Source organism: Hyla sarda, chromosome 1, assembly GCF_029499605.1.
Source record: "Hyla sarda isolate aHylSar1 chromosome 1, aHylSar1.hap1, whole genome shotgun sequence".
Classification (NCBI taxonomy): domain Eukaryota; kingdom Metazoa; phylum Chordata; class Amphibia; order Anura; family Hylidae; genus Hyla; species Hyla sarda.
In genome coordinates, this window is record NC_079189.1 from 524,146,733 (window position 1) to 524,161,782 (window position 15,050).

General features: G+C 39.1%; 1 protein-coding gene across 5 annotated transcripts in view; it reads right to left on the bottom strand.

The window, feature by feature from the left end:
• Nucleotides 1-15,050, bottom strand: part of VCAN (versican) — a 188,050-nt gene that overhangs the window by 54,222 nt on the left and 118,778 nt on the right. For all 5 annotated transcript variants that reach the window (XM_056538850.1, XM_056538885.1, XM_056538857.1 and 2 more), the window contains 3 exons: nucleotides 3,483-3,860; nucleotides 2,984-3,158; nucleotides 1,656-1,783 (listed from right to left, as the gene is read on the bottom strand). In XM_056538850.1, coding sequence (XP_056394825.1) covers nucleotides 1,656-1,783; nucleotides 2,984-3,158; nucleotides 3,483-3,860 — 681 coding nt within the window. The remainder of the gene's footprint in view (nucleotides 1-1,655; nucleotides 1,784-2,983; nucleotides 3,159-3,482; nucleotides 3,861-15,050) is intronic.

The window sequence follows — 15,050 nt, forward strand, 5'->3', positions numbered from 1 at the left end:
TAAAAAGGTAAATTAGGGTAAATTCCTCAAATGTAATGAGTTACTGTATAAAGGGATATCCTAGCATGATTACGTAAAGTCTTCTTGAGCGATACTGAGTATTTTCCATTAGAAGCACTTAAAGGTGTTTTCCTGGGATCTTTATATAGATGGCCTATCATTAGGACGGACATCAATATCAGATCATGGCGGAACTCCTTCCAGTCAGCTTGTTTTCTACCAGGCAAAGCTTCATATATTTAGGAGGGATTGTGCCTGAAATTTTAACTTGTCCCATTGAAGTAAATAGGAAGAGCTGCAATATCAAATGTGCCAGGTAAGGTTGCATTCACACCACGATTCTTTAATTCGGTGACCGGATACGGGGCAAAAATGAGGCAACCAGAGTCACTATCTTACTCGGTTCGGCTCATTCAAATGAATGACATGTGGGCCGGATCCAGCTGGGATACAGGAGCGCCCGGTTTACACATCTCCCAGCCGGATCCAGTAACTGTATTAAGGAATCATGGTGTGAATGCAGCTTAAGGAAGAAGGGGGTCACAACACATGCATAGACTCTTTATATTCAGCTGATTGGAGTGGGGATGCAGGAAGTCAAAATTCCCACCCCCAAAATCGGATATTGATGGCTTATCTAGAGGAAACCTCGCCTTTAATGCTTCTACATGGCGTGACATACCTGGCCTTCACAGGCCTTTTTCTAAATTAGTCCACCTGACGTTGTTAAAAACACCAAGTCCTTGATGACAGTTCTGGAGAATTGCTAAACAAGATTGAAAAAGTTGGAGGGTATAAAATCATCTACCTGCAGATGCATTTTGGCTTTTGGTACTTAAAGGGGTTTATTGGGTTAATTAAACATGGCAGCTTTCTTCCAGGAACAGCACCACTCTTGTTCTCAAACTTTTATTGCAACTCAGTTCTATTGATTGCAATAAAGCTGAACTGTAATAATAAACACAGCCCATGGACAAGGGTGGAGCTGTTTCTGGATGAAAGTAGGGAAGTCTTCCTGGCTTTATGCAACACCTTTAAAGATGACCTGGTGTCAACCCCCAAAAAATGTGGGATTTCATTGTCCGGTTACAATGTCAGGTGATGGGTGTGATTATACAGCCAGGGGGTGTTAATGTCGTTCATTGATAGGGGTGTATGCCTGATACACACCCCTTAACTGTATAATTCCATCAATCACCTGATACAGCCACTTTCATCCATGTCTCTCTTGTTAACTTTAGAATTGGCATCAGGTAATAATAAGCAAAAAAAAAAAAAGACTAAGAGTAAATCATGTAATAAGTTATTAGAAGGTAAAGGTGACAGATAACAGAAAGACCACCAAGGCTTTTCAATGCAAGCACAACTCATTTCGGCATACCCACTAAGAAGATCCTATTAGATATCAATTACTTAAAAAGTTAGCCCCCACCCCATTGACGGTACACTAATACACTATAAAAAGCATTTAACAAACCTCTAAATCCACTACCTCCACAGTCTGCTTAAATTGAGGCCTAACCGACCACATAACTATAGGGTTGGTCAAATGTTGTTTTTTACTCAACATAAATGTAATGCACTAAAGAGTGAGGCTTCCTGACCTGCAGATCATTGTGGTCTTTAAAATAAAGCAAACAAGTTTAGTATCTCACCATTTAGTTCTTCCACAAAACAGTATACATCATATTTCTCCTCAGCTGGACGCCTTCCGTAGGTTCGAATTCCCTCTTTCCCTCTTTTGTCACCATAACATCCAGCTCTTGGATTACGGATTGGATACCTTAAAGAAAACAGCAACAGGAAAATATTATTTTGACTTCGTAGTTACTGTCTGTTATCAGTATTACATTTTTTGTGATTTTTTGAACCTTATAATAAAATAACATTATTAATATATCACTGTAGATCTATCCAACCCAAACCATCAGCAGCCGACACTAGCAAACAACTGCTCTAGACAGTCAACTACTGTGTTATAACAAAAATAAACATAAACAACATATATTAACTATTTCCAAACATAATAATATGATATGTTCTCCAGCACCATGTAGTTAAACATCTCATAAATTTAGTGTACAGATAACCTATAATACAATCAATTACTTAAAGAGGTACTCTGCCCCTAGACATCTTATCACCTATCCAAAGGATCCACCTATCCTCGTGACATCACAACCCGCCTCCTCAATGCAAGTCTATGGGGCATGGCAGCAAGATACTCTAGCCCCTGTATTGTGAGTCATCAGGCATGGAGTGATCTTCACTCTGTGCAGCTAATGACAAGTGGGTGCTGCAGGAGAGATTGCGGGGGTCCCCAGCGGCGGGACTCCAACAGTCAGACATCTTATTCCCTATCCTTTGGATAGGGGATAAGATGTCTAGGGGCAGAGTACCCCATGGGATCAGAAGCTGGATGGAAATTTAAACAAAAATCCTTGGGCTATCAGTCATGAGAGGCATGCTTTAAAGGGTAGCTTCTTAAGGCATTTTGATTTAAAAAAGAGTAGACCCTCCTTTAGGCATTTGATCAATTAACAGAACAAGGGGTAGCTACAAACAGCATCTTTATGGTGAAGATACCATGCCTGTGCATTAAACAAATGATCTGTTGGGTTTAATGGGCACCACTGCAATACTTTATTTCTCCTGTGGTGTCACTCTAGGAAAATTAACCTCCCAATGCCTACTTGCTTCACAGATTACAAGTGCCTGTTGATGGGGTCAGTAGTGGACCATCCTGTGATTATTGTAAATTTTGAGGAACTAAGTGGGATTTTGAAAAGTAAAGCCCTTTAAATACAACAAATTAAAGGACCTGAAGGATTATTGATCTAGAGGAACATGTTAACAGTGCTCTGTCATCTAAAATCAGACTGAAGGATCCCATCTGTTTTCACAAGTTTTGAGCTTCTAGATTGTCCATAAAGGTGTAACATGCAATGGTGAGTAAAAAATATGCCACAGTTACAACAATTACCTAACAGTTTGATCAGACAGCCAGCCAGCATCACACTGCTCAAAGCCATCTTCGTAGGCAGCTCTCATTTGTCCAGGTGTAGCAATTTGGGCACCATTTTCAATACAAGCTCTTTGGGCACCTTCAAAGTCTAAGATGTATTTGTCTACTGATGCTCGATAGTGAAACACAACTCCTGCATAAAAAGAGGGGTAAGTTAACATACAGTTATGGTAACGCCAAATATAGTTTGATATGTTTATGGATTCAGGACATCAAATTTACTACAACAAAGTTTTAAAAAATTAGATGGTTCCAATTGCAAGATTGCCTGAAAAGGTCACCAATCTATTGTGCTCTGTAGCTTTATAGTGACATATAATACTCTTTTGTTATAGCACCTTTGAAAAATCAGAGGTGAACATAGAGTTATTGATATAGGTGGTTAGCAGTATATGTGCACTATAAATGTAAATCATTCATGGTAAGGTGTCTGCGATATTGCAAGCGGAAGTCTTACCTGATACATCCAAAGAGATAGTATCTTGAGTATCTTCGATTCCAAACAGCACCTCGCAGCGGTAAGTACCAGCGTCACTAGCACGAAGTTTGACCATTGTTAAGGATGCATCACCGATGTCTTCTGGATGACTGGGTACAGACACTCTACCCCTATACGTTTGGCCAATTTTTATTCCACCACTTTGGGCAACTAAAACTGTAGTTTCTTTTGGATCCTTTCCATCCCGACCTTTTTCAATTTTTGTCCATTTTATCCTCAAAAATTCATTAGTAATGTTATAGCTTGGTGGTAGTGTAGGTATTGTTGAGAAGAAGCATGGTAATGTCACTCTCCCGGACAATGTTCCTTTCACAGGAGGACTTTTTTCCAATTTAACTAAAAAAATAAATTAAATAAAAAGTTTGGGTTATATTGGAAATCAAAGATAAATATTTACATTATATTTATTGGTGATGTTGTCATTTACAGTAAAAGAACTCCTAAGTCATCCACATATAATTTAACATAGGCAGAGATTACTGTACTTCCCCTTGTTGAATGTTTTTTTTGAGTAAGCAAACGGTGTCCTATATACTTTCCACACTAGTGTAAGCAGTTTAGCAAACAGTGTATTGAATGGCTGCTTCATTGTGGAATGGAATCTGCTCAAAATTGTGGTTTCTGGAATGTGGATTTTCTCTAATATTATTTTTTCTTGATTTTCTTTTTTCAAAAACAAACCACAAGAATGTTTTTTGGCCACCTAAAATGCCATGATGTAATGTCAGTGTCCATCAGAAGCAATTGCCCATAATCACCCGCTGGTCATATAAAATACTCAGAAGTGGGAAGAACATTCTCAAGTACATCATTGTGCTGTATGTACATTCACCATCTACAATTACCCCAGATTGTCTTCTTATAAAGTCCTATATATTCCACAAATCAAAAGAATGTGGTTTCATTATTTTACTTCTTTGCTTCAACAAATTACATCATATTTGTCTGGAATGTATAGGAAGTAAGTGTGGGCTGCCAAGTGATTTGGATAATGGTTTAACTACTCTGCTCAGTGTAAATGCATAAAACAATAATCTCTATTGTTGTCTACCAAAAACCTTTATGCATATTATTTTCTTTGTAGCCCGAGGACCCAGAATAGTCCTCGAGGAGAACAACGATACTACAAATATTTCAAGAGCAATTTGTCTCATCTTCCAGCTAAGATTTGCGGCTACAAGGATTTTTATCAGTGTCTGCAACGCACCCTGTGTGTTGTCCTTAGGTGAACTCTGTATAAAATTCAACTGGATTTTTATAATATGAAAATAGTGTATAAAGGCATTGTCCAGGATCGGGGAAAAGGGTCTGTTGTATTTCAAGGAACAGCTCTACTTTTTTTGGTGGACTGTGTTTGGTATTGCAGTTTAACTCATTTTACCTAAATAGTTTGATCCATTTCAAAGGGATTATCCCAACCTTAATAGGATAGGGGATAAGGAGCTGATATGACACCAAATTATTATGAGAATAAAGGTCAATTGTCCCACGAGTAAAAGGAGTGACAGTGCGCATGCTTGGACACAGCTGGATTTATGGGGCTTTCGAATATAGCAGAGTTCAGCACAATGTCCTCCAGATAGGAAAGTACTTTTAATGTTAGGTAACCCTTTTAAGCAAGTTATGAATGTGACGTCACTCTCCGCCCCTCAATGCAAGCCTACGGGAGGGGGCGTGATAGCTGTCACACCCCCTCCCGTGGGCTTGCATTAAGGGAGGAGCATGACGTCACACGCCGCCGGCCTTGTGGTCGTCTGTAATCAGACCCGGAGCGAACACGCTCCAGGGACTGACTATAAACGGGGTGCCGTGTGCAAGATCCCGGGGGTCCCCAGCGGCGGGACTCCAGCGATCAGGCATCTTATCCCCTATCCTTTGGATAGGGGATAAGATGTCTTAGCACCGGAGAACCCCTTTAAGACATTCTTCAGTTCTCAGACTTATCTTTTTTTTACCACTGTTGAGATTAGTTTAATGCATTTATGCACCTTTGAGACAATTAGCTCATAAATGCACTTCATTACATCATGGCTGGATTACATGTCTATTTCCAGAATAACATGAAGTTACATGAGGAATAAAGGCTTGTTAAAGGGGTTAGATGAAGCACAGGACAGATGAAGCATTACACTACCAGAGCAGGAGAGGTTTTCTATGGGGATTTGCTCCTGCTCTGGACAGTTCCTGACATGGGCAGAGGTGTCAGCAGAGAGCACTGTGGTCAGACAGAAAAGAACTATTCAACTTCCTCTGAAACATACAGCAACTGATAAGTACTGGAAGGATTAAACATTTTTTATAGAAGTAATTTGCAAATCTGTTTAACTCTTTGGCACCAGTTGATTTCTAAAACTTAGTTTTCCACCGGAGTACCCCTTTAAGTGTTTGTCCTTCTCTGGGCACCATTTTACAGATTATATCAAAAGTTGAGTAACTTTGCTGATCCATTTCTTATTGAGTTTTGTACCAATTCTGAGTTACAGCATATATTTGAAGCTTTATTATTTACAACTATGTTTGCAATAAGGGTGAAAACACACAATCTGGTTGCATTTCGGTTGTTTTGTGATTAAATTGGCTACGTGCAGTAACTGCTACTGAAATGCTGCTGTTAACCTGCACTTTTTTTTTTTTTATATTTTTGCTTACTATTGCTCAGATTTTGCTATCTAGCAAGTACTGGAAAAATGTATGGTAATAGCAGCAAATCAGTTACTGCATGCAGCCAACCACAACCTCACCGGATTTTGTGCTTTCCCCCTAAGGCTACTTTCACACTGGCATATTACAGCCACATTTTTGTGTCCTTATTGAGACCGCTGGCACAAGTCTGACTACAAGTCTGATGACCCAAACTAATAGCTGTCTTAATTGCTTCCTTAGCGTGAAAACACAAAATCCGGTTGCAGTGCAGTTGCGATACGGCTGGCCGCATGCATGAAATGCTGCTGTTAGCTTAAATATTTTTTTTAATGCTTTCTAGATTAAGCAATTATACTACAATTGCTCAATAATAAAAGCTGAGAGCTTTTAAAAAAGTCAGGGTAACAGAAGCATTTTAAAAGCAGCTACTGCATATGGCTAGCCACACTCAAACTCAATCAGAGCATGTGTTTTCACGCACAGCATGCAGCTCACTGACAGTTTGCTGGTTTTGGTCAGTTTCAGAACAGTGTTTTGTGTGCGTTTTGGGTCAGTATTACGGCCAAAAGTCCTGTACCTACCATGTGTCCAATGAAGCATACTGACAAGATCATTGCTGTCAGTTTGGGTACTGGATCTGCCGTTGGGCGAGAACTTATGGTGGCAAGGCTAGGTTCACATTGCAAAATCTCTGGATGAAAACATTTTGGCTGGAGATTCCAAGCGCGGCCAGTGCCCCCTGAATCAGTCAGTGGTAGGACCACGCATACATTGTCAGCTCAATAGATCAGCGCAATTTATGCCAGGCGGATTCCGCTGTAAGAATGACTGAGAACGTTCTTTCGATGGCAGATTTCTGCAATGTGCAGCCGAATCCCATAGACAGCGATGAGATTCTGCTCCATCGGTACTTACGACTGCAAATTCTAAGCGGAATTACACTTGGAAATCCCATAGTGTGAACCCAGTATAGCAGTTTTCCTTTAAGATCTTGTGATCTATAGGGTGATTCTATGTAAAATGCAGCCTATGAATTACTTCTAGCTGGGAAAGAAATGGTAAAATGAAACATTTTGGAGGAAGAACAACTTCTGTGTGTATAAAACATTCCTGTAACACTTGCAAATGTTTTACCATAATTTCTTTCCACATTACTCTGTAAGATTATGAGGTGGCTAGACATTCACAATGAGCGTTGGGTTGTTCAAGCTTTCCATTTCACTAGTAATTAAACAGAGAAGTGACAAGTGAAACGTACGCACCGTACAGCCCCGGGGTGGATACAATGACACAATCACTCCCATCACCACACATGATCACCGGGATAATGGTGTCTGTCATCATGACACTTAGGGCATCTCAATGGTAGAAGATACTTTTTCACCCTCCGTTCACCTCTATAGCTGGAGGAAAATTTCCGACTTGTGCGTTTTACTGAATAGTTTGTCACCAAACTTGGAAATGATATATTTTTTTTAATGATCTTTAGTGGTAAAGAAAACCCACAAGACATTTGTTTGCCATTAGGATCATTAGGGAGCTGGCAAGCAAACCTCATTGAATTGTCCATCCATTAGTATGAAACAAAAGCAACAAGTCTTATTGTCCAAAGGATAATTCGGCATAAAAGCTATTGTTAGATGAAGCTTAAGTAATACTTAATTCTTTTTAAATGACGGGGTTTGATTGTATTTATTTTTAACAAAACCAGCTTATAAATCACTTTTCCGTCTGCTGGAGAGCCAGCTAAAAATTCCCAAGCATTAATGACAATGTAGAAGCCTTAATAGGACTTCCTTAGAGCCTCCTAATAAACGTTGGTAAGGATTGTTGAAATAGCTGAAGTGACTTCCATAAAAAGTAACTTATAGCTTGGAGCTATCAATAATATCTATGTTAAGTGCAGGAGAACAACATGAACGACTTCATTAGGAGCTTAATGGTGTCATTCTCTAATCACAATATCACACATTGACAAGGAAATTGCTGTGAAACGCTCGTCCCGTTGAATAACATTGCTCCAATAAAAACAATAACATGCGATTTACATCTACAATTGTAACCACAACATGTGACGGCCAGGGCCTAGTTCTTTTCCAACAGTCTAAATGCAATTGCAGTGCCAAGGCCATTGTATCTAAAATAAGCTTTTACATTTTGGTCAAATACATCAAACATACCGCTTTTGTTTGGAACAGCATTTCCCAAGCAGTGGGCCTCCAGCTGTTGCAAAACTACAACTCCCAGCATGCCTGGACTGGACAAGGGTAAGACTTTATGACCTTAAATGCTTTGTCTACCTTTGACAATTCCTTTTTAAAGAAGAGTCTTTAAAAAAAAGTTAACTATAGGGACCCCATACCCCCAATTCTGCACTAAAGCCTGCCTTAAAGGGTTACTCTGGAGGATAATTTTTTTTTTTTATTAATTGGTGCCAGAAAGTTAAACAGATTTGTAAATTACTTCTATTTAAAAATCTTAATCCTTCCAGTACTTATCAGCTGCTGTATACCATAGAGAAAGTTGTACAGTTCTTTCCAGGCTGACCACAGTGCTCTCTGCTGACACCTCTGTTGGACTCCATTTTAAGAATGCTCCAAAGAAATTTGTGCAGAATGGGGATTTGCTCCTGCAATTCCTGACACAGACAGAGGTGGCAGCAGGGAGCACTGTGGTCAGACTGGAAAGAGCTGCACAACTTCCTCTGGATCATACATAAAATGGAGTCCAGTTGTTACAATTTAACAATTCAGTCCAATCTTCAGGTATCATATTATAAAATGGGGGGGGGGGATGAGCAGATTGGTACGGTATATAGTTTTGAAGGGAAAAGTTACAGGATAACTTATCATTTATCACATTTATCAATGCAAATCTCTGCTCATTCTGGGTTTAGTAGTCATTTGGGCAGTCCTACTTATTGATTTGATATGTATGTATATAGAGAATACTGTTAATCTCTGAGTAGGACCGCCCACTTGACTACTTTGCTTAGAGATTTCCATAAATTAATGACTGGTTTTCCTGTAACTTTTCCCACAAAACTATATATCAATCTGCTCAGCTCTTCCTGCTCTATAACATGCTGCCTGCAGATTAGACTACCTTTATTTTTAATGTGAGAGGTTTCATTTATTTGTACTTTGTGACCCAATGCAAATTTGTAAAGAATATATAATATGTAAATTTTGGCTACCAGTAGAGATGAGCAAAGTTGCAGTGATTCGATTCGTCACGTCAATGGTTGCTGACTTTAGCCTGCATAAATGAGTTCAGCTTTCAGGTGCTCCGGTGGGCTGGAGACTCTCTCCTAGGACTGTATCCCCCTTTTCCTGCCCACCGGAGCACCTGAAAGCTGAACTCATTTATGCAGGCTAAAGTCAGCAACCGCCGAGCCGAGAAGTTCGTGACAAATCGAAACACTGTAAGTTCACTCATCTCTAGCTACCAGGAAATATTTCAGAACCAAAATATCTTGGTCAGAGTCTAACTTTTCCTAGCTGAACGATATAAAGCATAGGATTACAAGTGATTACTGAGTTTGTGCTGAACAGAGTCTGGGCAATGGGTACATTGAACTCTTCTCAACACACAAGTAAAATTACAAGAAAATGCCGAAAAAGGAGGAATAGCTGTTTATGTTTGATTGGTATTTGAGAAATGACTAGTTATGGCAGATTGTTTTCATTTATTAGCTCATAACTACTCGTCCTTCATAAAAGTCACAAGAGTCCCACCCACTCAGAAAGCATTGCTAGGGCAGCCTCGGCCAAAGTGAATGAATCCAACCTGTAGAGGAGGTTTACTTCAAGTAAACAATTTATTTATAAAATGACCTAAGAAACCACTTAGTTTCATATGAATAGTACACACTGCTAATATTTCCTGGAATATTACCACAAGCAAGAGATTTTCTCAAACTTTGAACATTTTTTTCATTACTGAGCACAAGTTATTCAACCTGTTTTATAATGGATTGGAAGGTCAGTGTTTCTTGCTTATTCTCTGCATTTGTTTAGTTGATATCATAAAAGGTATATTCAATATATATCTATAGTAGAAAGCTTTTCCCATTAAGAATTGACCCCTTATGACTCAAGAATCTGAGTTCTATCATGTATAAGCTTGTTTGATTTGGGACACTATTTATAAGCAATTCTGACAGGACTCCCGAGAGAGAAAGCAAGAGTCCTGCTTACTCCGCCCACAAACTGGATAGGGCAGTGAAAATCCAAAACACCCAATCCTTTTCTCCACCTACATCATCTGTTGAGGGAGAGTAAGGAGGCAGGTTCAGACTACTTTAGTATAAGGTGTAAGGGCAACTTAAGGTACAGAGTAATGTACTACTAAATGGGGATAAAAAGCAATTCCAGGCAGATCTATAGGGGCCTATTTATTATTACTATAGGACTTTTTGCTAATACTGAAGTCGAAACTGCTATAATAGGTAAGGATAACCACAGGGCAAGGTACTTATATCAAGAGTAAGCATGGCCAAACTGCAATACCAGACACAGCCATGCACAGAAGTGGTGCTGTAGTTAGAAAAAAAAGTCATATACTAGTCCTAGACAGTACCTTTAGAGGCCACAAGTAAGCAATATTCTTCATACCTATTTTATCTCATCATTAAAGGGGTACTCCGGTGGAAAACTTTTTTATTTTTAAATCAACTGGTGCCAGAAAGTTAAATAGATTTGTAAATTACTTCTATTAAAAAATCTTAATCCTTCCAGTACTTATTAGCTACTGAATACTACAGAGGAAATTATTTTCTTTTTGGAACACAGAGCTCTCTGCTGAATCACGAGCACAGTGCTCTCTGCTGACATCTCTGTCCATTTTAAGAACTGTCCAGAGTAGGAGAAAATCCCCATAGCAAACATATGCTGCTCATGATGTCAGCAGAGAGGACTGTGTTCCAAAAAGAAAAGAATTTACTCAGAAGTATTTAGCAGCTTTTCAGTACTGGAAGGATTAAGATTGTTTAATAGAAGTAATTTCCAATTTTTTTTTACTTTCTGGCACCAGTTGATTAAAAAAAAAACTTTTCCACTGGAGTACCCCTTTAACAAATCTCATGTTGGTTGCACACATAGAACGGTTTTATTGGACTTTGCCATCTGTTTCCACAAACGCCATTTATACTTGAGAATAAATCTCTAAATTCCTGATTTACCAAAATTATGTGATCAATAATATACTGTTCATGCAAGATATAATAAAATACCAAGAATGAAACCTCACAATTTCTAATTTGGCCCTATAGAGTTGTACGTTACCCTCCTGCGGGTTATAATTGTCTACATTAACATGTTTTACTAATCTCTACCCTGTTTACTCCTTTTCACGCCTATATTTATCGGTCTGTGAAAATGAGAAGTAATGCCAGTAATGTGTTCTTGCTGGACATTTTTCAATTTCCCCAGCTAAACACACAACAGTTCACTATTTTCAAATAATTGGGAATTGAATTTTCACACTTCAGAATGTAACAATTTGTCATTTGCAGTTTTGGGAGAGAGAGTACATCCAACTAGAACATAACTGGGGTTTGGCGTTGTAGGTAATAAATAGTACGTGAACAAAGGCCTCAGTGTTTTCACCAGATGGATTGTGGCAAAGGCTACTATACTGTAAGGAGGAGGATGTTAACCAGGCATTAGGTGCTGAGGGATCAATTACTTGATGTAGACTCTCTATAAATCATTGAAAACTAAGCTAATTGAAATTCCATCTGCGCACTTCATCTTAACTTTATGACCATTAACTAGTACTAGAAAGACACAGCCTGAACTGCTACTGTGAGGATTAACTACAGAGCAATGCACTTCTATGTATCCCACCTTAAACCTCTAAGACTGAAACTCAGACAGAGCTTTAAACTTTGAACTCTATTCCCAATGTATAGAAAAGGAAAGTTGGCACTGACTATTCGTGCACTAAATCTGTATATAAAAACATTTTAGTGGGAGCTGTGTTAAATTATAGAGCTCAGAAAAGGTTTTTTTGTTCTTGAGAAAGTCACAGCTGGGGTCAGCAACAGGACATTTTAAGAGTCACTACACACATTGAATGAGTAGATAGATATTTGTTAGAGGAGATACAAATGTATGACTTGGAAGTTACGAATATTGGGGCCATACTCACTCATTCTAACATTTGTCGTCTTAAATATGAACCACACATCCAAGCCCTTATCACAAGTCCTGACTAAAAATAATTTAGCAAATCAGTATTTTTTTTCAATCTCTTTAAAACCAAAAGGCTAGTGCATGTCCTTATCATCTCCTAGCTAGGTTATCGCAACGTCCTTCACTGTGGTCTCTCACATAAAGGCCATACTCCTTCAACAGTTATCATGATGATTTCTCCAAAAGATAGGGGATAAGATGACTGATTGCAGGGGGGTCCCAGCTGTCAGATCTCTGCCCTGGGATCCCAGCGTTCTTAACAACGCCGGTTGTGCTAGGCATCCAGCGGCTGAGCGTGATGGCTGTGGTCACTCGTAATCTGTCAGGGAGCAGAATTCGCTCCATGCAGTGGATTACTGGGGTGCCGGGCCAGAGATTGCGGGGGGTCCCAACAGCCTGTACACCTACGAACAGACAGATTGTATATAATATGTCTAGGGGTGGAGTACCCCTTTAAAGACATTAGGTATTATTCCAATCAGTTGTATTGAAGTATTCTTCATCTAGAGTTCAAACGTTTCTGAGACTGAATTTCCCATGATAACATCGATATAGATGTTTCCCTAACTTTCAAGTCAGGCAATGACTAGGCCTTAACAAGTTGACAAGTTTCTATTGAAAGCTGGCAAATAAAAGGTAGCAATATACCCACTTTATACTTATGCAAGTCAACAAGGCGATCATCAGAGGATGAGACGCTGGATATATAATTTCCCTGATTCTCTAAGATCTTCAGTATGTACTTTTTCAAAACTGACAGATTTTCCTCTTGAAAGGAAAGCGAACAAAGAAAAGTATTCTTATCCAGAAAGAGAGGATGAAAATAGGTTTCCTCCAAGGACTGTCTTTTTGGGATAATGACACCTGCCACAAATTAAGTGGACGAGGAAATCCATGGCTATACGGCATTGTCTAACAATACGAGATAGCAATTGAGGTAATAGAGAGATAAGACTCTTGACTGTGAACAGACAGCATATATTGAACACAGAGAGTCTTTATTTATGGGAACGCTGCCTATTATCAGTCACTGGCATTTATCCTCTAACATCTCTGAGTGAGCAATAATGTCAAGTGAACCTCACCTAAACTCTCAAAGAGAACACTATAAGTAAAATGACAAAACAGTGCACGGCAGTAGAAGTCAATGTAAACCTAAAGCTTTATAAACAGACTGAAAAGTGTTAGGAACTAAATACATTTAGGAGTAGTTTTTCTTATAGGACGGTTTTATAAATAATTTGGTCAATATGTTGAGATTCATTGGCCAATTTTTTTCACTTTCACCATATCAAAATAGATACAGAAAGTAACACTATTTGACATGTCTTCCTTACTTCCTTGACATTTGCATAAGATGAAGGAAAAATTAGTACTGGGAAATAGAATACACTTCACATCCAACAAATCCATCTGATGTCTTACAACTACAACTATACTGAAATCCCATCCCATTAAGCCATTAAGCCCATTGTCTGTCTTCACCTTTGGCCTAAACTAAACAAGAAATGAAATCTCTTCAGTTGCCCAAGTCTCCTTGTAGACCCAGTTCCTTGACACATGTGGATTACCATGTTGATTGAAGAGATCACTGGCTATCAGGAAGATTAGATGGATCAATCTGAGCTGACTGGGATGTTTTGGATGATTGCTGGATGTTCTGGAATCCTGTATATATGTTACATGGCACTTGGGATACAATAGTCAATTTGAGACATCCTACTAGCTGCCATTTATGGGTAGCTTTAATTCCCCTGATAAGATGCATTTACTGTATCTTCTATGATAGTAAAGCCTAGTACTTATATGGATCAGCCTATTTGTATCAAATGATCCTGTTAATGGAAGTCTAGGAAATAGGAAATCTACCCACTGTCCATAAATTGGTTGTATACTGAAGCACAAAGCAATGCAAACAGCTAATGTGGTAATACATTTATATGGCTTTATTAAAATCTTGATAATCTCAATGTCAGAGCTGTGGGTGATGTCGATTCAATATTTACTCTTTGTAGCAAGCCAATATGGCACAAATAATACTAATTCCAAATATCCAGCAATTCCAGAAAATTCCACAATTCTGGGAATATGAAACCTTTAAGATTTGTTTTAGATGAGTATCTTAAAATTTTCAGCTGCTACTATTAGCCCTTCATATATGTACATCTCCTGCCATCTCCATTATGCTTCATACTGTTTTGCTGTTGGGAACCTTACCAACCTAGGCGGCCTCAGAGAGACATTCATAACTTTTCAGGGAAATTAGAGCACGTTCAATTCAGGCTGAGTGTATTCAAATCAAATGTGACAGATGATTCTAACTAATCACACCTGAACACCTTTCAGGGAATTCCCTATTTGCTAATAGATTAAGATTAAAGGGGTACTCCACTGCTCAGCGTTTGGAACAAACTGTTCCGAACGCTGGAGCCGACGCTGGGAGCTTGTGACGTCATAGACCCGCCCCCTCATGACATAACGCCCCACCCCCTCAATGCAAGTCTATGGGAGGGGGCGTGACAGCTTTGCATTGAGAGGGCGGGTGTGATGTCATGAGGGGGTGTAGCTATGATGTCATGAGCTCCCAGCATCGGCTACAGCGTTTGGAACAGTTTGTTCCAAACGCTGAGCAGCGGAGTACCCCTTTAAGACCCTGTCAGAGAAAAAGATGTTACGAATTTTGGAT